Source organism: Nelumbo nucifera, chromosome 2, assembly GCF_055504915.1.
Source record: "Nelumbo nucifera cultivar China Antique chromosome 2, China Antique-T2T, whole genome shotgun sequence".
NCBI classification, from domain to species: domain Eukaryota; kingdom Viridiplantae; phylum Streptophyta; class Magnoliopsida; order Proteales; family Nelumbonaceae; genus Nelumbo; species Nelumbo nucifera.
The window spans coordinates 103559208-103586943 of NC_142650.1; the positions used below are offsets into that span (position 1 = coordinate 103559208).

The window sequence follows — 27736 nt, forward strand, 5'->3', positions numbered from 1 at the left end:
GCAAAGACATTTCCTCTATAATTATGTCCTCAATGGCAAGGGGATGATTATTGTCCCAGAGGTTATTTACGCATGAATTCACATCCAACTTCACCAGCTTGTGTTCTATGGAGTTATAAGTTATGGGTGCATATAAGAAACTGAGATCAAAGAATTACAATTAAGTAGGTGCCTACAATCCCCCCTGTATGGAAGTAGTTAGTGTAGGCATTTCTACCATCCATTATATTATTTGGTTTAAGGCGTTGTTTCAAACCCAAAGTATAGTTTTCAACTGTTGTCATGTTATTCTGGTCCAAACCCCCCCCCCCTCTCTCTCTCTCCCCTGTTCCAGCACCCACCAACGACTGTTGCACCGTTGGTACACACTCCCTCCCTCTCTCTCAACCTATTGTCCCCCATCATTGTTCGTGGTTAGACCTATTCATGGGCCGAGCGGCCCTACGGGCCGGCCCGGCCCCCGGACGGGCTTGAACAGGTACATGGGCCCGTAGGCTTAACCTCGGGCCAAAAAGTCCGGCCCGCAATAAATTCAAGCCGGGCTCGGGATTTGTCAAAGTAGCCCGGCCAGGCCCGACCTATAGTTAAACCTAAGTAAGAACCCTAGTCGAGACCTCTTTGCCTCTTCCCATTCTTTTTCCAGCCGAACCCTTCATCTCCAATCTCCACATCCTCCACACTCCACAGTTCTCATCCTCACACTCTTAGGTAGCCACAACCGGCGAGGCGGCGAACGTTCACCGACGCAAAAACTCCGGCGGCGGCGGTGAGCTCTCTCTCTCTTTCTCAGACGCGAACTGATCAAGTGATCATTGTCAAAATCGCAGGTCAGGCTCGCAGCTCAGAGACCACAGTCACCGACTCACCGCGAACTCTCCGGCGAATACAATCACCGGCGGCGGCGGTGAGTCCTCTTTATCATTTTATTCTATTACAATCTTTAGTGTTTACTGTTTTTATAACTGTTGGAGATAATATATTATAAACTTCTGCAACTTCCAGTCGATTGGGAGTCTGATTCCACCACCAGGTTTGTCTAGCCATGATCCATCCAATGTGAAACATAATCGTTATCTGAATTATGCAGAAAAAAATGGGTGTTATCATAATTGCTTAAAAAATATGAAAATGTGAAACGTAATTCCACCACCAGGTTTGCCTCTGCATTACAAATTCTGTTAGTATCAGAACTGCTATTAAAAAATATGAAAATGCTGTAGCGGCAGAAACTAATTAAGATCTGTGCCCTTTTTCTCTTCTCATTCTTCTTCTATTCTCTTCCCTTCTCTTCCTCTCTTCTTTCTTCTGTTTTTCCCTTATTTCTTTTTGGTTTCCTGTTGAAACTACATCAGAATACTGATCGACTGTGAACAGCACCCGCCATCTATTCTCAAGTAGTTGTTGGTTGATTAGGAAATGATAATGGAGGTTCATGGCAGTATAGACATGCAATGAGAAATATTAAAATGATGACTAGATATTTGAGAATTAACTATAGATGGGTACCAAGATCAGCCAATTGTGTGGCTGATTCTCCTGCAAGAAAAGGGGTGGGAAGGGAGCAAATGTATTGGTAGTTTATTTCCCAAAAAGGCAGTGTATGGGTGGGTAGCAGGTGTTGGCCCAATACGAGGGAAATGTTGGCTTTTCCTATTTGTACAGCATCTTTATCACAATACTAATAAAGTTTGATTGTCATTTTTCTTGAAAATTCTATAACCCATGGGACTTAAGCATCATACCTCAAGGGTTATGCTTCATGCATCTAAAGGCCGGTCCTAGCACCTTGTCTTTTGCCTATGCATATTTAAACATTGGTTGTACGCTATGTATGGATGGGGGGGGGGGGGGGGGGTGGCAATTGGGCAGGCTTGGTGGATTGGATTTAGAAGAAGAGGAAGAGTGAAAATCTGTTAGTGTTCACATGCACAAAGAATATCATCTTGCTTGAATGTTATTGTTTGTCTTGAAATAGAAATTTACTAGGTAATGTTGGTCTTCTCTCCTTTAGAATTTATATAAATTTTGATTTATATTATTTTGTCTTGAATTCCAAATTTATATTATTTTTTTAATGTAAATAAATTTTGATTTATATTGATTACTGAATTCAGAATTTATATTATTTTTTAATGTAAATAAATTTTGATTTATATTGATTATTGAATTTAGAATTTATACTGAATTTATATTCTTTTTTAATGTAAATAAATTCTGATTTATATTGATTATTGAATTTAGAATTTATATTGAATTTATATTCTTTTTTAATGTAAATAAATTCTGATTTATATTGATTATTGAATTCAGAATTTATATTGAACTTATATTCTTTTTTAATGTAAGTAAATTCTGATTTATATTGATTATTGAATTCATAATTTATACTGAATTTATATTCTTTTATAATGTAAATAAATTCTGATTTATATTGATTATTGAATTCAGAATTTATATTGAATTTATATTCTTTTTTAATGTAAAGAAATTATGATTTATATTGATTATTGAATTCAGAATTTATATTGGATAATCTGCAATTGGTTTTTTTTTTTTGCAGATTCAAAAATTATATTCTTTTTTAATGTAAACAAATTGTAGAAATTTCTTTTAGTTTTTTATTTAATATATGCTTGTCTTATTGATAAAATTAGAATTCATTATGCAAGTTATTTCATATTTAATAATTACTATCATGTCAATGGCAAGTGAAAATGCAGCTACTGGAGTAGATATAGTTGATGATGACTATCAAGAGTTTGACCAGATTTCCACTAAGAAAAGATTGACATCTAAGGTGTGGGAAGAAATGAAAAAGATTAATAAGGAGAAGGCACGATGTAAGCACTGCATGAAAATATTACAAGGTAAGTCAAGTAATGGAACTATTCACTTGAAGCGTCATTTAGAGCGTTGCCCTGGACGTAGAATTTAGGATATTAGATAGTACAAAGTAACTACTCAATCAAACACTGATGGGAGTACTTTTTTGAAAAACTACAAGTTTGATCAACAAGAATCTCGTAGGGCATTATCAATTTTTTTGTATGTGAAAAACACCCTTTTACTACTGTTGAAGAACCTGGTTTTAGATTCTTTATTCAATCTATAAATCCTGAATTTTAAAATGTGAGTAGGCATACTGCTAAAAGAGATATCATGTCTAGTTATGTGAAAGAGAGAGAGGATGTGAAAAGTGATTTGTCTAATACACTTGGTCGGATTTGTTTAACTTCCGATAATTGGAGATCTGAGTACACTGATGATGAATTCATGTGTATAACTGGTCATTAGATTGACAACAATTGGAAGTTACAGAAAATAATTATTCGCTTTAAAGCTTTGGCACCTCCTTTTGATGGACTGTCTTTAGCAGATGAGGTGGCCATGTGCTTAAGCGAATGGAATATTGATCAGAAAATTTTTAGCATCACATTAGATAATGCTAGTTACAATGATGTGATGGCTAACTCTTTGAAATTGAGATCTTCAATACATAAATCTTTGGTGTGTGGTGGTGATTTTTTCAAAGTTCGTTGTTGTAGCCATATTTTGAATCTTATTGTGCAAGCTGATTTGAATATTGTTGATGATGTTGTTTGTAAGATTTGGGATGGTGTGAAAAATATAAAGAAGCCCGGAAGCATAGATTTTATGAACTTGCTGAAAAAAGTTTTCACTTAAACACAATTAGAAGATTGAGGTTAGATATGTGTGTGAGATGGAATTCAACTTATTTGATGCTTGGACATGCCATTTATTATAAGCAAGTCTTACAACATTGGGGGAAAAGGGATAATATTTTTAAAATGTTTATGCTTTCGGAAGAAGAATGGGGAAAAGTTGATAAGCTTCACAAGTTCTTAAAGGTTTTTTATGATGTTACTTGCATATTTTCTGCCACTAAGTCCCTACTTCAAACAATTACTTCAAGGGAGTGTGGATGATTCATAGACATTTGATGTTAGTGAGTAAGGAACCTCAAAATTTTATGACTGACATGGTTAGAAAAATGGAGAAATTTGATAAATATTGGGCTGAATATAGTATGATTTTGTCTTGTGCTGCTGTGTTGGATCCTCATTGCAAGATTAGGTTAGTGGAGTATTGTTTTGATAAGCTTTAGGGGGATGAAGCTGAGGAGCATGTTAATGTTATAACTAAAACTGTCCATGATTTGTTTAATGAATACAAAGAAAAATTTTCCTCCACCTCCTTTGTTGGATCTTCTAGTCAATTTGACATGAGTGAGAGAAATGATTATGGTGATGGGTTTGAGGATTATGAGTAATTTTTTAATTAAAAAAAAGATTCAAAGTGAAAAAACTCAATTAGACCTTTACTTGGAGGAATAAAATCTTGATATCAAAGCAGATGTTGATGTTTTGGAGTATTGGAATAAGAGTTCACTTAGGTATCCTGAATTGGTATCAATGGCTTGAGATATTTTGGCTATTCCTATTTCCACAGTTGCATCCGAATCTGCATTTAGCATTGGAAAGAAGGTGATCAATTCTTGGAGAAGTTTACTTAAGTTCAAGACAATTCAAACTTTGGTTTGTCTTGAAGATTGACTTCGTGCACAAGGCCTTGTATTAGGTAATTTTTTTTATTTATTGTTTATTAAAATATATGATTCATTGAATTTTTTCTAATAGATTTTCCAATTGTATGCAGGGGGATCAAGCTTGTTAGGGGCTTCTTTAGGATCAAGTTTGTTAGAAGAGGATGGAGAATCAAATAGTAGTGATGATGATGATGAAAATGTTGAACTTGATGATATGTTTTAGGTATTATAATAACATATATTTCCATTATTTATTTGTCATTTGACATGATAACAAATTACATATGTGACATGGGTACTGAATTTATCTCTTATTTTCTTTTGTAGGATGGCTTGGAACTTGGAAGTTGGAATGTTCAATCTTGTTGGTGAATTCAAGAATGAATGGAGATAGCTAAAAGCCTAGAACATGTTTTATTTGATATGGTCATATGGGCAAGGAAGTCTTTTATTTTATTTTTTAGAATGGCTTGAAACTTGAGAGTTGGAATATTCCATCTTGTTGGTGAATTCAAGAATGGATGGAGAACATGTTTTATGGATTTTGTTTGTCTTATTCAGATTATTTTTTTATGACTTTGGAGGAACATGAACTTGAAGTTATATGAATTTAGTTTTAGTGTGTGATGCTATTTGTAGGAATATGAACCTATATGATTTGCTCTTATGTGTTTTGTTTCATGTTTGCCTTGGTTGTATAGAAATAACCAAACAACAGGGAATATATTAAACAACCTTAAAGAAGGTTGTTGATTCACTTGATTGTAAGAAAAAAATAATGAAATTAAAATGGGTTATGTGATGTCCATTTGAATAATTTTTTTGATTTAAGAATGTAAAATTGTGTTTATTTAAATAGGAGAAAAAATATCTGAATTAAAATAGATAATGTAGGGAAAAATTTTAATTTCTTTTATTAGGTCGGGTTTCGGGCTCGGGCTCAGGCTTCGGGCTTTTTATCAGGGCCGGGCTCGGGCCCAAGTTCTAGGCCCGTTGGTTGGGTCGGGCTTGGGCTCGAACCTATCATTTTTCCGTTAATGAAGACTAAAAGCCCGGCCCGAGCCCAGCCCATGAACAGGTCTATTCGTGGTGGACAAGAGTGGCAACTGTAGGGGCTTCTTCACTGATTGCCCTCTATTATTCTTCACTGTGGATTTCCTAAATGCAGTGGCGATTTGCATAAGCTACGTGTAGGTAATGTTTCTTCTCGGTTGTTAGTGCTAAATATGTATCTTGCTAGCACTCAAAGAGATTAGGAAGATATAAAAAGTCAAACAATCTTTTATTCAAATGGTTCCTTTTGAAAATTTTAAAAAGAATGATGGGTAAAATAGTCTTTTCCATCTTTTCGTTAACAGATGTTAACAGTAAAAGGATTTAGTCAATTGTGAAAAAACTCAAGGGTACTTTAAGTCAATTTCCAAACAGTAGGGGCATAGTTGTCAAGGTGACTAGGCAGTCTTTCTTGGTCGCCTTGCCCAAACGCCAAGAGTTTTGCATACTTGGTGCTTGCCCAAAGACTTAAGCGGGTGCCTACATACATCTAAAAAACTTTTTTTTAATTTATTGTTTTTATAATTTATTGCCTTTTCTTTACTTTATGTCATAAAGGTTTTTTTGGTTTGATTGGAGAGGGAGGACAACCGAAGACTTCAAGATCAAGCCCCAACCCAACTCCATCGCACCTCAGCTCCAATAGGTAAGTTCTTCTTCTTCTTTCTTCTTTTCTAGATTTCAGACATTTTTCCTTTTTTTTCGAAAAAACAGGGACTCCGCTAGTCTTCCCTTTCTGCACTCTTCTTCTTCTTCTTCTTCTTCTTCTTCTTCTTCTTCTTCTTCTTCTTATTATTATTATTATTATTATCAGCTCAAACATTTTTTTCATTTTTTTCAAAAAAATAGGGGCTCTACCCCTATACTCCTCAGTCCTCCCTCTCCACTCATCATCATCATCATCATCATATTCTTCTTCTTCTTCTTCTTCTTCTTCTGCCTCATAGTGGTTAGTAGTCACTCTCACTCATTAGTCATCTGCCCCATGAATCCATTTGTTTGCTTTTTTTTTTTGAAAAATAGGGGCTTCCGCCCTATACACCTTTCCTCCCATCACTGATTCAGTCATTGTTCTCACTTCTCACTTCTCAGTTTTTAACAACTAAACCTACTCTTCTTCTCTTCTTCAATTCTTCTTCTCTTCTTTAATTCTTCTTCTTCTCATTCAAATGTTTTTTTATATCATTAATATATATGATTATATGGCTGAAATTTTTTTACATGGATGAACTACATGTCTGACACTTGATTGTATGGCTTAACTGAAAATCTGAGATTTGAAATGTTTTATTTTGCTCCATTAGTGTTTTTTTTACATGTATGAACTACTCTTTTATTTTTTTATCAGTTTTTTTCAAATGTTTTTTATATCATTATATGGCTAGAATCTTTTTACATGGATAAACTACAAGTCTGAAAATTGATTATATGGCTGAACTGAAAATTTGATATTTGATTATATGGCTGATTTTTTTAATTTCTATTTGTATATTGCAATATTGCATTTGCTGATTTGCATTATTGGTTGCTTGCTTATTTAGGATTTAGGAAATATATGAATATTGCAATACTCAATAAAATTTGCTTGCTTTAAAGTTTTACTTAATTTTCATTTCTAACTGAATTATTGATTATATTATATAGATATAGAGAATGACATCCGAAGAGGAAAGTGGCAGTGTTAGGCGTAAGGCTCAATCAGAGGATCTTGCATGGCAATATGCATTTTGGCATGATTTAAAAGATAAAAATGCAATTTCATGCTCATTATGTGGCAACGTTGTTAAAGGAGGAATAAAAAGGATAAAACAATATTTGATTGGGGGATATGGGGATGTGACTAAATGTCCCAAAACTATTGCAAGTATTGCCAAGGAGATGTAAGAATATATGCAGAAGAATAAGAGGAAGAAACCATTGGATGATTTTACAATTGAAAATAATTGTGGAGCATGGGAGCAGATTGTATTTGAAAGGGGTTCTAACAATCAAAGTATTGCCAAGTGGTAGAAGCACTCCGACTTCAAATTCCTCATTTCCACCGAAAAAGAAGGAAAATGTCAGAGGACCTATGGATAGTTTTGTGAGACCAAGTCCAGAAGAAGTTGTTGAAGTGAGGCATAAAGGACAATTGGTTCAAACTAGCATTGAAAGTCGTTTGAAGATGGAAGAAAGGAAAAAAGTAAATGAATATGTAGCAAAGTGGTTTTATCAAGCTAGGATTCCTTTCAACACAGTGAAATTGAAAAGTTTTAAAGTTATGGTTGAAGCAATTGAACAATTTGGGTTTGGATACAAGCCTCCAAGTTACCATGAGTTACGAAAGCCACTCTTGAAAGAGGAGGTTGAAAAAACAAAGCAAATGCACAAGGAGTATGAGGCTTCTTGGAAGACTTATGGTTGTACCATCATGTTTGATGGATGGACTGATAAAAAGCAAAGATCTTTGATTATTTTTTTGGTGAATTCTTTTGAAGGGACTTTTTTTTCTAAAATCAGTTGATGCATCAAATGAAATCCATAATGCAACTTTTTTGTTTGACTTGATTGATAAAGTTGTTAAGGAAATAGAGGAGGAACATGTGGTGCAAGTGGTTACTGATAACCACTTTGCTTATGTTGTTGTCGGTGATTTTTTAAGATTTAAGAGGAAGAATTTACTTTGGACACCTTGTGCTGCTCGTTTTCTAGACCTTATGTTGGAAAACATTGGAAAATTGAGGTCTACAAAAAGTTGTATTGCCAGGGCAAGACAAGTAACTGCTTTTATTTATTGGCATCCTCTTCTTCTTACACACATGAAGGAAAAAACAAATGGAAGAGATCTTGTATGATGTGTAGTTACAAGGTTTGCCACTTTTTTCTAACTTTACAAAGTCCGTATACTTTCAAGGAGCCCTTGCGTGCTTTATTTGTTGGTGGTGTGAAACAAGAGTAAATGGGCTAACAAATCAGATGGAGTAAGAGAATCAAGCATTGCGCTTTCTGTTGGGTTTTGGAAAAATGTATGAGTTTCTCTTTTGGCTGTCCAACCAATTGTGGAGGTTTTATGATTGGTTGATGGTGATGAAAAACCCACAATGGGTTATTTTTACTATGCAATGGAGCGGGCAAGAGAGAAAATAAAAGAAAATTTTAGTGGGAAAGAAAGGGAGTATAATGTAACAAGGTGACAAAATTGACTCGACCCTACAGAGAAGGAGGCTGATGGAAGAGGTTCCATGAACACTCAAGAACCTTTCGGAAGCCCTATGACGCTTCAAGAGAGTTCAAGGAGATTCCAAAAGCATTCTAGAAGCCTCATGAAGGCCCTTGAACCTTGTACATACTAGCACGTACTTCTAGAGCACTCATGTATCTAGGGGAACTAAGATAGGTCTAGAAGAAGGAGAAGTCTAGAAGTAAGTCTAGAACATTCATGTTTTAGAGAAATCCCTTAAGGAGGTGGAGGTGCCTATAAAAAAGGGACCCCCTTCCTCATTTGAAGCAAGAAAAAATGAATGAAGCAAGCAATAAATCAAGCAAGAAAGCAACCAAGCAATCAAGTGTTGTACCCCTCTCTTGAGTGGATAAATCAAGCAAGATACACACTTAGCAATCAAGTGTTGTACCCGTCCACAAGTCAGCCTTCCCTACACAAGCAATCAAGTGTTGTACCCCTCTCTTTCCTTGTGTATTTTATGCCTTTGTTTCCTAAGTGTGTATCTCAGTGTGAGGGACGAGTGGATAAGCTACTTGGTCTTAAGAGCTAGGAGAGTGCTCTAAGTAGGGAAGGCTGACTTGTGGAGCGACGAACTACTGCCCAAGTGGCGCATGAGACGCTATAGGAGACTAGGTCTGTGACAAGTGGCATCACAGCCTCATAAACACTAAGCACATGCCTAGGGATGGGAAGGACATTGCCTTTGAAGTGGAGGACGCCACAAGGACTTATATGACCAAGATGGAGCCTAAAAAGAAGAGCAAGCATGGTAGCAAGAATCAGGAGGCATCCTTGGATAAGCGACTAACTAAGGTAGAGATGACTCTTGGTAAAGCCCAAGATGAAATGGAGAAGCTTAATGGTAGCCTAGACTTCTTTGAGAAGGAGCTGGCCAAATTCGAGGAGGTCATGAATAGTACTATTACTAGGACCATCAAGGCCTTGTACAAAGAGTATCAAGGCTAAATGGAGGCCCTGCAGAAGACTATTGCCGAGCATCAAGCCAAAATTGAGGAGATGCAAGCAAACCATGCCTTATGGAAGAGGATGATGGCCAATGGAGGACTATCCGCCCCAGCTCGTAAGGTGGTGAAGGTGAAGACCCCTGAACCCAAACCATTCAAGGGAACGCAAGATGCCTATGAGCTAGATAACTTCCTATGGCAGATGGAGCAGTTGGTCTTAAGGACAAGAAGTCCAAAGTACGTACTACAACAATGTACTTTTTAGACACTACCTACCATATTGTAGTGGCGTGGGCGGTGCATGGATATTGAACGTGGCACATGCACCATGAGCACTTGGGAGGATTTTAAGAGAGAAATCAAGAAGTAGTTCTACCCGAAGAATGTTGAGTATCTTGTCAGGAAGAACCTTAGGAACCTCAAACATACGGGTACTCTATGGGACTATGTGAAGGCATTCTCCGTGCTCATGCTGGAGGTACCCGACATGACAAACAAGGACTTATTGTTCCACTTCATGGAAGGCCTTCAGCCATGGGCAGAGTAAGAGTTAAGGCACCGTGGAGTTCAGGACTTGACTAGTGCCATAGCCGCTACTGAGCAATTGATGGAGTATAGGAAGGAAGCCAAAGGCCAACCCACCAAACCGGATCAGGGTAAAGGTGGGGGAAATAAGGCCTACACCAAAGAAGGATTGTCTAAGCCCCAATTCTCTTAAAGCCAAAAGGATGGAAAGAGTGGTAGTTGGAGAGACAAAGTTAAGGGCACAGAGAAGAAGCCATTTAAGTGCTTCTTGTGTGATGGAGCACATATGATCAGGGGTTGCCCCAAGAAATAGATCTTTAACTCCTTGACAGCCAAGGAAGATGAGCAAGGGGAGGAGGCATCAATGGGCTCGATGCAACTCTTCAACGTAGTGAAGAGGGTTGATACGGCCCCAAAGCCTGGTAAGGCTGGTCTCATGTACGTTGAAGTAGCTATCAATGGCAAAATTATTTATGCGATGGTGAACACGGGTGCCTTGCACAACTTTGTCTCGGTAGAGGAGGCAAAGCGACTTGGCCTAAAGGTTACCAAGGAGAATAGCTAGCTTAAGGTCATTAATTCCCAGGCCAAGGCCATAGCCGAAGTGGCTCGAGGAGTCGACCTGCAAGTGGAAACATGGAAAGGCAAGGTCGACATGTCGATAGTACCTATGGATGATTTCAAGGTTGTCTTCGGCTTGGACTTCCTTAATAAAGTGAAGGTTGTTCCCATACCACATGCCAATTTGGTGTGCATCATGGAAGAGAGTGCCCCATGTATGGTCCTTGGTACTCGTGGAATAGGCACTAGCCCAAGAATGTTGTCAGCATTACAACTGGCGAAAGGCTTGAAGAAAGGTGAGGAGACTTACCTAGCAGCCATGGTAGATGAAGAGGCCCAAGCAACAGGAGAGGAATTGCCTAAAGAAATTAAGAGCGTATTGGAAGAATTCAAAGATGTCATGCCGGTTGAGTTGCCTAAAAGCTAAGGCCCCATACCGGATGGCACCACCTGAGCTAGAATAATTGAGGAAACAACTGAAGGAGCTATTGGACGCAGGATACATCCGGCCCTCCAAAGCCCCTTATGGAGCCCATGTCATGCCAGTTGAGTTGCCTAAAAGCTAAGGCCCCATACCGGATGGCACCACCTGAGCTAGAAGAATTGAGGAAACAACTAAAGGAGCTATTGGACGCAGGATACATCCGGCCCTCCAAAGCCCCTTATGGAGCCCTTGTGCTATTCCAGAAGAAGCATGATGGTTCCCTCTGACTATGCATAGATTATCAGACACTAAACAAGGTAATAATAAAAAACAAGTACCCTATTCCCCTCATTGCTTACCTATTTGATCAACTTTGTGGAGCCAATTACTTCTCCAAGCTAGATCTTCACTCAGGATACTACCAAGTTTGCATAGCTAAAGGGGATGAGCCAAAGACCACTTGTGTGACCAGGTATGGCTCCTTCGAATTCTTGGTAATGCCATTCGGTCTGGCAAATTCTCCTGCCACATTCTACACACTAATGAACAGGATATTCCGCTCCTACTTAGATCAATTTGTGGTAGTCTATCTAGATGACATAGTTGTCTACAGTAGGACCATGGAAGAGCATGTGGGCCACGTGAGAAAGGTTTTCCAGTTGTTGAGGGAAAACCAACTATATGTGAAGAGAGAGAGAGAGAGAGAAATGCTCGTTTGCTCAAATGGAAGTAGCTTTCCTTGGCTACAAGATTAGCCAAGGGCAACTAAGTATGGATCAAGCTAAGATCAAGGCCATCCTAGATTGGGAGCCACCAACTAAGGTGACAAAGTTGAGGTCTTTCCTTGGCTTAATGAACTACTATAGGCGATTTATCCAAGGTTACTCGAGGATAGTCGCCCCTCTAACTAATTTGTTGAAGAAGAATACTAAGTGGCATTGGACAAAGCGATGCCAACTTGCTTTCAACCAATTGAAGAAGGCTGTAACGGAGGAACCAATATTACACTTGCCCGACCTTGCTAAGAGTTTTGAAGTACATACAGATGCCTTAGACTATTCCATAGGTGGAGTACTCATCTAGGATGGGCATCCCATAGCATACGAGAGCCAGAAGCTGAATGAGGCTGAGCGGCGGTACACAGTCCAGGAGAAGGAGATGATAGTCGTGGTTTCATTGCTTGAGGACATGGCAGCACTACTTGCTTGGGGCCAAGTTCATAGTGAGAACAGACAATGTTGCCACTAGCTACTTCCAAACACAAAAGAAGCTAAGTCCCAAGAAAGCCCATTGGCAGAACTTCTTGGCCGAGTTCAACATGGAGTTTGCATATAAGCCTGGGCGGACCAACTAAGTAGCTGATGCATTGAGTAGGAAGGCCGAGTTGGTCATATTGCAGATAATAGCAGCCATGAGTGGACCAAAGAGCTCTTTCCTAGACCACATATGAGAAGGGTTGGAGCAAAATGTGTTGTTTAAGGAGCTGCTCAAGGCGTCCCAAGAAGGCAAGACGAGGTGGTATTGGGTGCAAGATGGATTGTTGTACACTAAGGGGAATAGGCCCTACATGCCAAAGTGGGGTAATCTACGGAAGGAGATACTGCGAGAGTGTCACGACACTCCATGGGCTGGGCATCTAGGCCAACGCCGCACATTAGCCTTGGTCGAGCAGCCTATTATTGGCCTCACATGGCAGATGATGTGGAGGCCTATGTTCAGACATGCCTTGTGTGCCAGTAGGACAAAGTAGAGCAATAGGCACCAAGCAGGTTGTTGGAGCCTTTACCCACACCCGAGCGCCCATGGGAGAGCGTCTCCATGGACTTCATCTCAGCCTTGCCAAAGTAAGAAGGGTGTGGGTCTATCATAGTCGTGGTGGATAGGTTTTCCATGTATGCCACATTCATAACCACCCCGACCGACTGTATAGCAGAAGAGGCCGCCTACTTGTTCATGAAGAACATAGTGAAGTATTGGGGAGTACCTAAGAGCATCATTAGTGATCGGGACCCTAGGTTCATAGGCAGGTTTTGCACAGAGTTGTTCAAGCTCTTAGGCATGGAGTTGTGCTTCTCCACCAGCTTTCACCCTTAGACAGATGGTCAGACTGACCGGGTTAATGCCTTACTGGAGCTATATTTGAGGCACTATGTGAGTGCCAACCAAAAGGATTGGGCTAAGAGGCTGGATGTGGCCCAATTCTCATATAACTTACAAAAGCATGAGTCAACCAACCAAAGCCCCTTTGAGCTTGCCATAGGACAACAACCGATGACACCCCAAGCACTTGCGGTTGGCTATGTAGGGAAGAGTCCAGCAGCCTACCATGTTGCCTAGAGTTGAGAGGAACAGGTAGACTTGGCTCGGGCCTACTTAGCTAAAGCCACCAGAAAGATGAAGAAGTGGGCTGATCAAAAGAGGTGGCATGTGGAGTTCAACATTGGGGACTTGGTGCTTGTCAAGCTACTCCCTTAACAGTTAAAGTCCCTAAGGAAAGTGCATAAGAGGTTGGTCAGGAGATATGAAAGACCATTCCCCATTGTCAAGAGGGTGGGCAAAGTGTCTTACCAAGTCCAATTACCTTCTAGGCTGAAGATACATCCTGTCTTCCATGTGAGCTATCTCAAGCTATACCACAAAGACATGGTAGACCAGCCGAAGGCATCCTAACAGCCGTAGTCACATCATTTAACAAAGAAGCTGAAGGCATCCTAACAGACCAGACACAGAGAAGGTGTGGCATGTCACCCTACAAAGAGTACCTCATCAAGTGGAAGAATTTGCCAAACAGTGAAACAAGTTGGGAACGCATAGAAGATCTTTGGCAGTTTGAAGACTTGATTCATCACTACCATGAGGAAGAAGCGATAAGGACGTCACCATATTAGGTGGGGGAGAATGTCACAAGGTGACAAGATTGACTCGATCCTACAAAGAAGGGGGCTGATGGAAGAGGTTCCATGAACACTCTAGAAGCTTTCAGAAGCCCTATGACGCTTCAAGAGAGTTCAAGGAGATTCCAGAAGCATTCTAGAAGCCTCATGAACACCCTTGAACCTTGTACATACTTCTAGAGCATTCGTGTATCTAAGGGAATTAAGATATGTCTAGAACATTCATGTTCTAGAGAAATCCCTTAAGGAGGTGGAGGTGCTTATAAAAAGAGGACCCCTCCCTCATTTGAAGCAAGAAAGAAAGAAGGAAGCAAGCAAGAAAGCAACCACACAATCAAGTGTTGTATCCCTCTCTTAAGCAATACAAAGAGTTCCTTTGAGTTCTCCATCTCTCTTTCCTCGTGTGCTTTGTGCCTTTGTTGCCTAAGTGTGTATCTCAATGTGAGAGACAAGTGGGTAAGCTACTTGGTCTTAGGAACCAGGAGAGTGCTCTAAGTAGGAAAGGCTAACTTGTGGAGTGATGGACTGTTGCCCAAGTGCTGCACGAGGTGCTAGAGGAGACTAGGTCTGTGACAATAAGCCCATTTTAGACATTTCTGATAGGCGTTAGACTAATATGATGCAACATCCATTGCATCTTGCTGGTTTTTTTCTCAATCCAGGCCTTTATTATAAGGCTAAAGCACAAGATGAAGCATCAATCGGAAAGTTTGAAATGGGCTTTCTAGATTGCACTGAATGGTTAGTGATATTGAAATTCAAGACAAGATCTCTCATCAATTGGAGGAGTATAAGCATGCTTGTGGTGCTTTTTCTAAAGAATTGGTAATTAAGCAACGTGAAATGAAGCGACCAAGTAATATAAGCTCTCTTTTCTTGAAACTTATATTTATATTTTATTTCTGTTATTTTAAATTTATATTATTTTAATTCATTTTTTTTATTTTGTAACTAATTGGTGGCATAGCTATGGACATTGCACCCATTCTAAGTAATGGACCTAATGGTTGGTTTTGTGATAAAATTATTTATGAAAGTTAAAATACTTATTTTTATATATTTTCTTATTTTGTTGTGAATGTAGATTCATACAAAAAAGAGGAATAGGCTTGATCAAAAGAGGCACAATGATCTTGTATTTGTTCAATACAATTGATGCTGCGCAATCCGGTTACTCCTAGCTGGCTGCTGACTGGCTCCTATCTAGCAACGGATGGCACCTGAGAAGAAGACGATGAAGGATTCCCAGGGGCTTACCCAGTGGGAATACTCCAATGCTTAAGTTAGAACGCTGGGGAAAATAGTAAAGGGAGTAAAAAGGCTAAGAGTGTAGGTCGCACTAGATCCCTAAGTGTTCAAGATTAGCTCGAGAACAAGTAAGATGATTCAAGATTCAAAATCATATCAGATTCCCTCCCCTTCGACTAAGGGGCTCTTATATAGGCATTCTTGTCAAATTGGGTGTAACCGCCACTGGGTTTCTGTCACAGTCGTTATCTGCCAGGGCTGTGCAGGTAACCGTTGCATGGTACTACCCAATCGGGTGAGTGACACGTCCCGGGAAGACAGGCATGCCACCATCTATCGAGGGACGTGGGTGCAGTCTGTTGAATTAGTAGGGGCTGCGCCGTTAGCCAGGAGACGTGGCGTAGTTTGACGGGTACGGTCTTGTCAGATAGAAGCTTCCTGAGAGCGTCGCGAGCTACCCTGTCGCGTAGCGTGCTCCTAGGGGTACTTCGAGGTGACCCTTCTCAAGATTATCTTTGGGGCAATCTTTCTACCTAAGTGTTGGAGCGAGCTGGTTACCCTAGCTCACGAGTTGGGATAGTCTTGGAGTATTCCCTTTCAGTAGCTCGGGGGACCTTGAGCTCGCATTGTAGCGAGCTCCCCTATAGTGAGCTATAACGTAGCGAGCTGTCCTACGGGTTCATTACTTAATCGAAGTCAGGCTATGGTGCTGAGCTATTGCTCGTGCTAAGTCAAGTCCATGTGTCATCGTCTTAAGGGGTCGGGTCAAATCACCCTGCATCAACAATCAATGCCCCTGAGAAAGATTTACAACAAGGCGTACAAATCCAAAGCAATTTGGCCCTATTTGCTTTGATGGTATAGATGAAACTAGTGAGTGGTTGACTGGGAAAAATCCCTTAAATGACTTGGTCTATGAAGGGTGTGATCTTACATGAACTCAATTTAATGAAGCATTAGAGGCATCTGAAATCCTTGAAGGGTCAAATAGGCCAAGGAGAAGTGAACATGGATGTGGAAATGCAAGTGGGGGACCTGGGGTGCAAGATAAAGGCAAAAGTGTTGTTCAAGAAGAAGAAGAAGAAGACTTGATGTGGGACAAAGATATGGAAGATAATGAAGATGAAGAAGAAGATATTGATGTTGAAGATGATCATGATGATGATGATGATGACTGTGATGATGGTGAGGATGAAGATGTTGATTATGGTGCTAATGATGTTGGTGCATTCAGTGGAGGTATTGATGGTTCTTACTTCTTAGACATTCCAATTAATTAGAGAATAGAGAATTTTCTTTAAGGATTGTCTATGATACATTTATAGTTTTAAACTTCATATTTATTTTTTGTGGACTTATGGAGATGAATGATGATTTATAGTTTTATACTTCTTCATTCTATGCTATTATGCTTTTTATTTTTTAATGGTTTCATGGCGTTCATAGTTTCATCTTATTATTTCTTAATTGGTTACTTTCTTATTCCTATATAAACTACCAAGTACCAAGCATCAACTAAGGTATGTGTTTTAATCCTTAAAAGATTGATATATTGGATTCTTATGATTTTTTTTTGTAGTGCTTCTTCCATTTGTTAATGACAAAGTTGATTTCTTATTAATTGATTAATTCTTTTAAATTGTTTTCTTATTTGCAGAAAAAAGAATACTCAAGATCAGCACTTAATTATTCAAAAGGTATGGTTTTATGAAATTAAATTGTTAAATTATTAGTTTTTTTTTTTACTTTTTTAGTGTTGCCAACTTGGAACTTGCCATGTTAGTAGCTAGATTTGTTACTCGCACTTCACTTGCTTGATTGCATATTTTTTTTATCAGCCACTTGTTTGATTGCTTATTTCTTTTAATTCAAATGTTCAATTTTTATGTCTTTGCATGAAAATTACACTTATATGAACGATTTTATTGATTATGCTTAGTGTAATGTGTAGCTAATAAGAAAATATAACTTATAAAATAGTTTAGGTCATTTAAGAAGTATAGAAATCTATAGATTTTATATTTATAGATTCCATCGCCTAGGCATCGCTTGGGCGCCCAATGGTCGCCTAGTTGCCTTGACAACTATGAGTAGGGGTGAGTAAGTCAATTTCCTAAAACTTAAGGGTAGTTTAAGAACTTTTCCCTTAAATTAATAATAGTATTAATCATAAGTATCACAAAGTTTTTTCATTATATAAAAAGTAAGGAGTAATTTTAATATCTGAAATGACTCTTCTACAACCTAGGGAGTTCTTTTTCAATATTTAATGATTTAATCTAATTAATAAGCATGTGAACAATAATATCTACTTTGTGTCATTGTTTCTTTTTTTTTTTTATGAAAACACAAAGGAGCTACACAAGCCTGGGGGTAGCTCTTCCTCACAAATCAGCTATGCAAATATCCCTAAGATCACTAGGAAAATTACAAGATGATAATACATGACCATTTAACACATTATGAGCCAATCAATCCGCAGCTGATTTGCCTCCCAAAACGCATGCCTAAAGACAATGTTTAAGTTGAACATTGATGACAGACTATGGCACTCCTTGATGATGTTCTCTAATCTCCATGGGGCTTTACTTTACCTCTAAGACAGTCAATGGCAAGTTTGGAGTCTCCTTCAATGATGCTGATCTCTATAGTTAGTAGCGATGTTAATGGCCTCCCACGCCGCCCAAGCTTCAGAAAGATTGATAATTGTGGACCCAATTTTATACGCTTTAATCTCAAGAATGCCGCCTTGAAAATTTTGAACGATGCAACCAATCACACACTTGCCATCATTCTTTCCAAAAGCATTGAAATTGATCTTGATATTGTTAGGTTTAGGACCCCACCAACCAATATAATTCCAATCTTTATTTGTGTTAGTATCAACACTTAGTACTATTCTTAATCTCATACTAGTAACCCATAGCACGGTTAATTAACGTTTGAGGGTAGCAAACTTATCATTAAAGCATTTATCATTTATATTTTTCCAAACATACCTAAGTAAGCAAGCAATTTTTTTCTTTGTAGTATTGGTCATTAAAAGACCACCTATAGTCCGAGATTCTTTCCCACAAGTGCTTAATTGAAGCATCATAATCTAAAGTGCTAGGGAGGCTTGAATACATGAGTCTCTATACTTGGTTTGAAATATCACACTTAGTGAAAAGGTGATCAAGGTTTTCTTCCTTACCACAATGAACATAGGATGGGCTAATGTTTAACCCTCTAGCAATTAGTTTATTTTTTGTGGGAAGTTTGCCATTAAAAAGAAGGAAAAGGAAATTTTTTTTTTATTTTTGGAGTAATCTTAAGATTCCAAATATTTTTGGGGTGCCATTATGACGAGAGCCTCCCCCATTAGATCAACTTTCCTCATTGTAAGCTGTTTTGACTGAGAAATTGCCATTAGATGTAATTTTCCATACTCTCTTGTCCTCCACCAATCTAGAAGGAATCAAAATTGGTTTAATATGTGCCATTAGATGTAATTTTCCATACTCTCTTGTCCTCCACCATTGGTTTAATATGTTACCATATATGGGAAGGAATGATAGATTTAATGTAATCTTCATTCCAAACTTTCCTGTCATCTCGACATCAGATGTCGGTTTTGAATTGACGTCATCCTAGATCGGAGAATTACCAGCCCACGTATCTTTCCAAAATTTGACCAAATTACCATATCAAATTCTCTAACTTGAGCACCTCTTAATAAGATGCATATAGCTAAGGACACCCCTCCAAGCCCACAAATTGCCACTTTTTGGTTATGCATCCCAAAAACTACAAATATTTAAATATTTGCAATTAACCACTTTCACCCATAAATTTTCTTTACAGGTGATTATTTTCTAGCCTAGTTAAGCAAGCAAAGCCTTTTTTATTCATTTGAGGTTTCTCACACTGAAACCACCCCATATTTTGGGTGTACAAACTCTCTTCCAAGTAACAAGGTGGATGGGATTCTAACTCCTAGAGTTGGTCCAAATAAAATCCCTTTGGGCCTTCTCTAAATCATCAATAACATTCTTTAGGATTTTGAAGGGTTGTATGACAAACTGGGGCACCATGGAGGTAGCAAAGTTAACTAGAGTAAGCTTCCCTACAAGAGAAAGGGCATTTTTTTTTCATCTTGCAAGCTTCCTAGTCACTTTCTCCTAAAGAGACTTAAAGCCTTGTTCGCTTTTCGGTAAGTTATTTATTCAGGTAAACGCACTTATCCAGGTAAGTGTTTCCCAAGAAAGACTTACCCAAGTAAAGTGTATTTACCCATGTTCTTTTATTTCCCATGTAAATAAGGCAATGACCGTTTTAGCCAAAAAAATCCATTATTACAAGGGGCATTTTTATCCCATTTAAATTTTGGCAACTTTCCCCCAAGGTGGGAAAGTTATTTACCCACCTAGGAGATGGGTATCACTTACCCGGGTAAGTAATACCTAGGAAAATAAACTTTCTCTGGTCCCCACATAAATCTGAAAAAAGAACATGGGATTTTTGGTCAATGGGAATCAAAATCCCATTAACCAACTTTCCCCCCTCTCAAAATCCAGAAAAAGAACACCCCCTAAATACCTCCTTAGTCACCCTCCCCTCAATAATGGGAGCATCAAGATAAATTTTGTTTTTCATTTAAAGAGGAATTTTGAGAATTTTAGACATGATTTTTGGTGCCTATTTGGAATATTTTTAGAGAAGTTTAGTGTTGATTTTGAATAATTTGAAAACTGCCGAGAAGCCTTGGCAAATTTATCCAAGATCTCTTTAATTTTAAGACATGCAATAATGGAGGATTTTGCAAATATAATACAGTCATCAACAAATTGGAGAATGGGAATGGAGGACCCCCCCTAGAAGCTTTACAACCAATCAATTTATCTCTAGAAGCTTCCAAACACAGTCTTCTAGATAAGGCCTCTACTCAAAGCACATAGATATAAGGGGAGAGGGGATCCCCCTATCAAATACCCCTAGTGGCTCTAAAGATTCTAGAAGGGGAACCATTAATGAGCACTTGGAATTAAACCAATTTATCATGAAAGCCAAACTTCTTTAAAACTTGTTCAATAAAATCCCATTCTATCCTATCATAAGTTTTTTCCAGGTCAATCTTACAAGCCAACATTCCAATTTTGCCTTTTTTTTTTCTTTCGTATAGTGTGCATCATTTCGTGAGCAATAAGAATGTTGTTCGAAATTTGTCTATTGGGGACAAAAGCGACTGACAGGGAATGATATCATCCAAATAAGGTTTGATACTATTAACCAAAATTTTGGAAAATTACATGGACTAATGGGTCTGAAATCATTAACCCCTTCTAGATTCTCACATTTAGGGATGAAGGTTATAAAGGTTTTATTTATATTTCTATTTAAATTCCCATAATGAAAGAAATCCTTAACCATTTTATAGACAAATTCACCAATAAAATTCCAATTTTTTTTTGAAAAATAAAACACTTAGTCCATCAGGGCCTGGGGCTTTCAAATCTTTAGGTGTTATATATATCTCCTCATTAGTCACCTCCTTACTTAGGTTATTATTTATCTCCTCAGAATTATTATGGTTATGGAAGAAATGAAGCCATCAACATCGATCCTTAACACCTTCAAATTTAAATCTTTCCTCAAATTTACTATAGAATTGTTCCTTAATAGCCTCCATATCTTTAACCCAATTACCATTGTTATCCTTAATTCTCAAAATTTTATTTTTATTTCTTCGAATTGTTGCCACAATGTGAAAGAATTTATTATTTTTATCTTCTAATTTTAACCAATCAATTCTCAAATTTTAGGCCCAACAGACTTCCCCCCTAGCAGGGGTATTATTGATGAGGAGCTTTTGTAGGGGCATTCTCATGATTAGTAAGGGATATATTAATTGGGTCTTCCTCCAATTTCTTTTGAATGGTTTGAAGATTTTGGATAATTTCTTTTTTTTTTCTTTCTAATATTTCCAAAATGGTGTTTATTCCAATGCTTCAACTCTTTAACTAAATCATCTCTTTTTTTTTTTTTTGCAAAATTGGAAAGCCCTAGACCCATTAATACCAAAATCCCATGTTCTCTTATCAACATCAATTACACAGGCGTCACACGGCTTCAAACCTAAATGGTTTGTGCCTATTAGATACATGTGAGTAAGTATCAAGGATCAAAGGGGAATGGTCCGACACCATAAATGGCATATTTGAAAGTCTACTTGATGCAAATTCACATTGCCAATCAACATTGGTAAAAACCCAGTCGATTCTCTTTCTGGTTGTGCTATTCTTCCACGCGTATTTACAATAATCAATCATTTTGTTAAAATCTCTGGTGTGGTGAGGGAGAACTTTCCTCCCACCTTTTTTGTTATTGCCACTTCTAAGAGCATTGAAGTCTACCATAATACAGCAGGCCCCATTTGTATTGTTTACAATTTCTTTAATCCATTCCCACACAACCGATTATTCAGATTTACAAGGAGGGGTGTAAACAAATGTATTAAACCATGACTTCTTTGTGCTTAAATCAGTGATTACAGAGTGAATAAGACGACCGTTTGAGAAAATAATATTAATATTATAAAAAATTGAGTCCCATAAGACCCAAATACCACTAGCAAAGCCAATGGAGTTGACAATATGGCATTTATCATATTTAAAAGAAGCAGTAATTCTTTTAGCTCTAATTGGACAAACTCTAGTTTCCATTAAAACACAAATACAAGTCTTAAACGATCTACTAATCTCTTCAACTTGCCACCAAAGATGGAACCCTCCAGCTCCTCTAACATTCCAAATCAAGATCTTCATTTGACACCAATGGGTTCCATTGGGCCCTATTCGTCCTCATTAGGATTAAAATCATTATCCTCATTAATGGTCAACAGTTTGTTTGTTTCATTAACAAATTGGTCTTCCCAACGTTCATTCCCTTCCTGGCCGTTCCATTCCTCTTCCATGGCTTCCTCATCATCACCTCCCTCATCTCCTTCATTCATGTCCATACCACCCTCGCCTTCTGAAGAAGTTGGAACATTCTTACCTTTACCAACAAGGGAGGAGATAATATTCTCATTATCATTGAATGATTATCATCTCTTTCTTGCTCCTACATTGGTAGAGAGCTATTAGCTTGATGCTCCATTGAAATATTCTTACACCTTTTTAACCCACAACTAGGGCTGTTCACGGGTCGGGTTGGGTCAGTTTACTGAGATTTTTCCAACCAATCCGACCTGGTCGGGTTACCTAAAATTGAAACCAAAATCGACCCTGTGTTAAGCAAAACCGATCTGGTCGGTTTGAATCGGGTTGGGTCGGTTTGGGTCAGTTTCGGCTCTAAGTTCAACCATGCTTGAGAGTCAAATTGTATTAGAGATTGTGCTTGAGTTGAGGGGCCAAGGGGGGCAGACCAAGTTAGAATACAAGTTATCAAGAAAATAGAAAGTCAAACTGTATTAGAGAAAGAAGACTGAAATTTGTATATTTCAATAAACCTTCTAATCTAAGTAAAAAAGGACACCTAATTATAATTGTAATCGGTTGCCTATTTGGTGTAAAATACCATAGAAACTAGGATCCTTTGATTATTTTCTTTAAACTTTTCCAAAAAAATTCCTTGTCTAGTTGTCTTACAATACTTGCCATTAATGTCATTCCTAACTAGAAGACTAGAAATTAAGTTAGGTTGTAATTATGATAGAGACAACTTAGTTAAGTAGGAACTAAGTAGGTTGTAACTACTAACTATGAACTAACTACTAACTACTAAGTCGGTTCGGTTCGGGTCGGTTTCGGTTTTTGCACATGAAAATCGAAACCAACCCGAACCATCGGTTTATAATTTTTTACAACCCGAAACCGACCGATATTGAAGAAAACCCGGCCGACTCGGGTTGGGTCGGTTCGGGTTGGTCGGTTTGGTCAGGTTGGGTCTTCTTATGAACAGCCCTACCCACAACCATTTCTGTTGGGTCTCACAATTTGGGAGGATTGTAGCATGAACTGGATTAATGAACCGGATAAGGTACTATCCTTTATCCCTCTCCTATCTTTAAGTTTTAACTCGAACCCAGTTGGTAGTCTTCATGTGGCCTTGAGATGGCTGAGATCTCTCCATCTGGAATGGAGGTCGTTTTTTGTCAACTTCGGAGCCTCCAAATTTTTTCTTCTTGTTAACCACTGTTCCACCATCATCAATGTCATTTGATTTGGATTTGCATTGATAGTACTTGTGACCTCTCCACCCACACATGGTACAAAGGTCATGAACATTCTCATAGAAGATGCATAAGGTGTCTCCACCCACACATTATTTCTTATTAGGGGTCATGTCAAAAATCTTTTTATTTCATTTCATTTTAGAATGCATATGGTTGTAAAAAGATATCAGGTGGTCATATCCATATGTATTTGCATATTGATAATTTTATATCAAATGTAATGGGCCTCCCATGAAACTTGATGATAATACTATACATCATTCTATAAAATGATGCAGTTGTGTCTCATGCAATTTTTGCATCTTTTAAATCTTAAGTTTTGCAATAATATTTGACATATTTTCTTTTATGTATGTTTGTACATAAACTGATGAAATAATTGGCAATTTCAAATTAATTTCTATTCTTTTATAGTCTTTAGTTGTAATTTAAAAGCATAATACTCACAAATGCTCATTTTGACATGTTTCATTATACATACATTCTAAAGATTAGTTAATAGTAAATCCACTTTAAATCCATTTTATGCATATAAAAACAAAAGTGGATGTTGCATACTATAAAACTTAGATTTAATTCATTTATTTTCTTTATACCAACACCTCTTTTTTTTCAATAATCACATCTTAATTATACAATTTTTATAATTTTATCACCAATTTTCCTTGGGTAAATTTTTGGGACATTTTCTAGGTAACTCTTTCCCTTCTAGATGGCTAAATCAGTTTCCCATGGAGAGGGAAGTTGGCCAAATTGTTGTGGAACTAAAATGCTCCTATTAACACATAAAAATTGGGGCTCTTTTGAGGAATTGTTTCACTTACTCAATTAGTATTTCATGACAAAATAACAGTGTAAATTCATTTACCTAAATAAATACGTTCTTAGCAAAAGAACAAGGCCTTCATAAGTAGTTTGGATCTCCTGCCAATAAAATATGTTCCAACACCTTTCTAGTATGATCTACACTACACATCTCATACATGGTGTGATGATGGAACATGATCCCACTCTCATGGTGAGATGTGTGGTGTCAAATCATGTTGGAAGGGTGTCGAAGCGTATTTTCTTGATAGCAGTTGTAATGTCTCGTGGTAGTGATGTGGGAATAACTTGTAGGTAGCATATATATCCAACCCCAACAAAACACGTTTCAACACCCTACCAACATGATCATAAACTGTACATTTTGGGTGGGGATTTGCTACCAAGAAAACACTACCAACCTTGTCCCAACAAGCCACTATAGCCTCACAATGGGAGCATCTCCCTTGTTTCTATGGGGAGATGTTCCCGATGTATAACTGCAATGGCTGGTTGGGTTGTTGTTGGCACCATTTATTGGTAACATATTAGAAACCATCAAACCGTGCATTTCATACATGGTAGGTTTGGACATGATCAGACACCACACATCTCATACATGGTGCTTATCATTCATGAGGAGATGTTCCCAATATATGGTTGTAAGCCTGTAATGGCTGGTTGGGATGTTGTTGGCACAATGTGTTGGTAGCTGATCGAAAACTATACATTTTATACATGGTGGGTCTAGGGCTGCCAATTGGTCGGGTCTGACCTAATGGACTCGATGGAACTAAACCATTTCTTGATTATTATCAATTTGGAACTGGTTCTACCTATTCCTAAACCGATTCAGACTTGACTGTCCCAAAAATCGATCGACTCAGTTATGGGTCTAAGGGTTTGGTTTGGTTCTGATTCCTTATTTTTTGTTGGGTCAGTTTTGGTTGTACCTTGTCCCAACTTACACCCCACATGTTGACAGCCCTAAGTGGGTCCGAACATGATAAGTAAGACACTGAACATCTCTTCATCGGGTTCGACTATGATATTAGAAAGATATAATATCTAAAAAATTTTTGACCAATCAACTCGTATTATAAGCATGGTAGCCAATCAAGGGTTATTTATCAAAATTCATGGGTGGGTTTTGATTGATCAAAACTCTTCTCATACCATGTCTTTCTCGCATTATAGGTTTTCCCCTCTTCATCTCATATAGAGGTGTCAATTGGACTGGATTTGGTCCAACTCAATCCAGTCCAATGTGACTCCACTTACAAATGGACTGAACCCAATTTAGTCCAAATCCAATACAAACCAAATCCAATCCAATCCATTAAAATGTAAATAGACTAGATTGGATCCAATCCAAACTGAATGAAATATAAAAAAACACAACATATAAAAAATTACAAAAAATATATTAAAATGAAGAAGATAAAAAAATTACAAAAAATATATACCCTTTTGGCATTGAAAAAGCACGTTTGTAAAAGTGCTTTTATAAAAGTACTTTGATAAAAGTACTTCATAAAAGTGTTTTCATAAAGTACTTTTATAAAAATATTTTTGTAGAAGTGCTTTTATAAAAGTACTTTCACATAAGTGCTTTTGTAAAGTACTTTTATAAAAGTGCTTTTATAAGGTACTTTCATAGAAGTGCTTTTATAAGTATTTTCGTAAAAGTTTTGTAAAAATGCTTTCGTAAAAGATTTTATAAAAGTACTTTTATAAAAGTTCTTTCATAAAAGTGCTTTTATAAAAGTACTTCCATAAAAGTGTTTTCGTAAGTGTTTTTATAAAAATATTTTCATAAAAGTGCTTTAGTAAAAGTACTTTTATAAAAGTACTTTCGTAAAAGTGCTTTTATAAAAGTACTTCCGTAAAAGTGCTTTTGTAAAAGTGATTTCACAAAAGTACTTTCATGTAAAAGTGCTTTTATAAAATTGTTTCTGTAAAAGTGCTTTCATAAAAGTACTTTTGTAAAAGTGCTTTCGTAAAAGTATTTTTGTAAAAGTTCTTTTGTAAAAGTATTTTTGTAAAAGTTCTTTTGTAAAAGTATTTTTGTAAAAGTACTTTTCATAAAATTACTTTTATAAAAGTAATTCTGTAAAAGTGTTTTCGTAAAAGTGCTTTCATAAAAGTACTTCTAATAAAAGCGATTTTATGCCTGCTTCAATTTTGATTAGTTTCAAATTGGACAAGGGTTTGGCCTCATGATCGGATTATTGGAAATTTGGTTTAGGTCCAATTTAGACCAATAAGAATATGGACCAATTTATTTTGGATTGGCCCAATCCAATAATTATAATGGACTGTCCAAATCCAATTTGATAAGGTTTGGATCAAATTGGACCCAATCCAAAACCGGTTGATTGACACCCCTAATTTCATACACGATGGGTCCCAATCTAATGGGTGAGAACTAGACCTGTTCATGAGCCAGGGAGCTCGACGACCCGGCCCGGTCCCCGTATGGGCTTGGACATGTTTTTTAGCCCGCAGGCTTGACCTCGGGCCTAAAAGCCCGACTCGATTATTTTTCAGGCCGGGTTCGGGATTTGTCAAAAAAGCTTGGCTTGAGCCGGCCCAGCCCGACTTTTTCCATAATATAAAATATATAATCTTTTTTTATAATTTCTAAACCCCAACCTAACTAACCCTTTCCCTCTTTTCAGTTTTCGTTGATCTCACTTCTCACTCTCTAGCTTAACCAATGATAGCTAGCAAGTAGGAACCATCGACGCCACCAAATAACCAGCGATCTTCGGCAAGTTGGCGTTGACCGTCGAGTATAGGCTAGCAGTGGCAGGCGGCAACCGTTTTTTGACATTACCTTCTCCAGTGAACTCAAGTAATAGCAAGCTAGCAAAGCGGCGAGTTGGGGATTGGCGACGAACATTCTCCAACGAGGCGGCAATGGACTAGGCTAGCAGCAGCAACCTGCGAGCGACTAGGTCCTCTCTTTTTCTCCCTCTGTTTCTTGTTATCAAGTCAGTTCTGGGACTTGAGCCCGGGCTTCAAGCTTTTTATGAGGACTGGGCTCAGGCCCAAGTTATAGGCCTGATGGTCCTGCCGAACTCGGAGTCGGGCCTAAAAAAAATAATGAAGGATGAAAGCCCGGCCCATAAACTGGTCTAGTGAGAACAAAACTACAAGCGTATGAAAAATTAGAGAATCAACGGGACACTCCGCTCGTCGGACGTCAGTCACAAACTCAAAACTGTGAAAGAAAGTGTATGAAAAAGTGCAGGAGATCCGGACAGAGCTTGGCT

General features: G+C 37.9%; 1 protein-coding gene across 1 annotated transcript; it reads left to right on the forward strand.

The window, feature by feature from the left end:
- The first annotated feature begins 2701 nt into the window (after positions 1–2701).
- Positions 2702–8454, forward strand: LOC148802644 (uncharacterized). The gene is made up of 5 exons (XM_088897954.1): positions 2702–2867; positions 4678–4766; positions 7271–7500; positions 7583–8019; positions 8120–8454. The coding sequence occupies exons 1-5, from the start codon at positions 2702–2704 to the stop codon at positions 8452–8454; spliced, it is 1257 nt and encodes a 418-aa protein (XP_088754080.1).
- The last annotated feature ends 19282 nt before the right edge of the window (positions 8455–27736 follow it).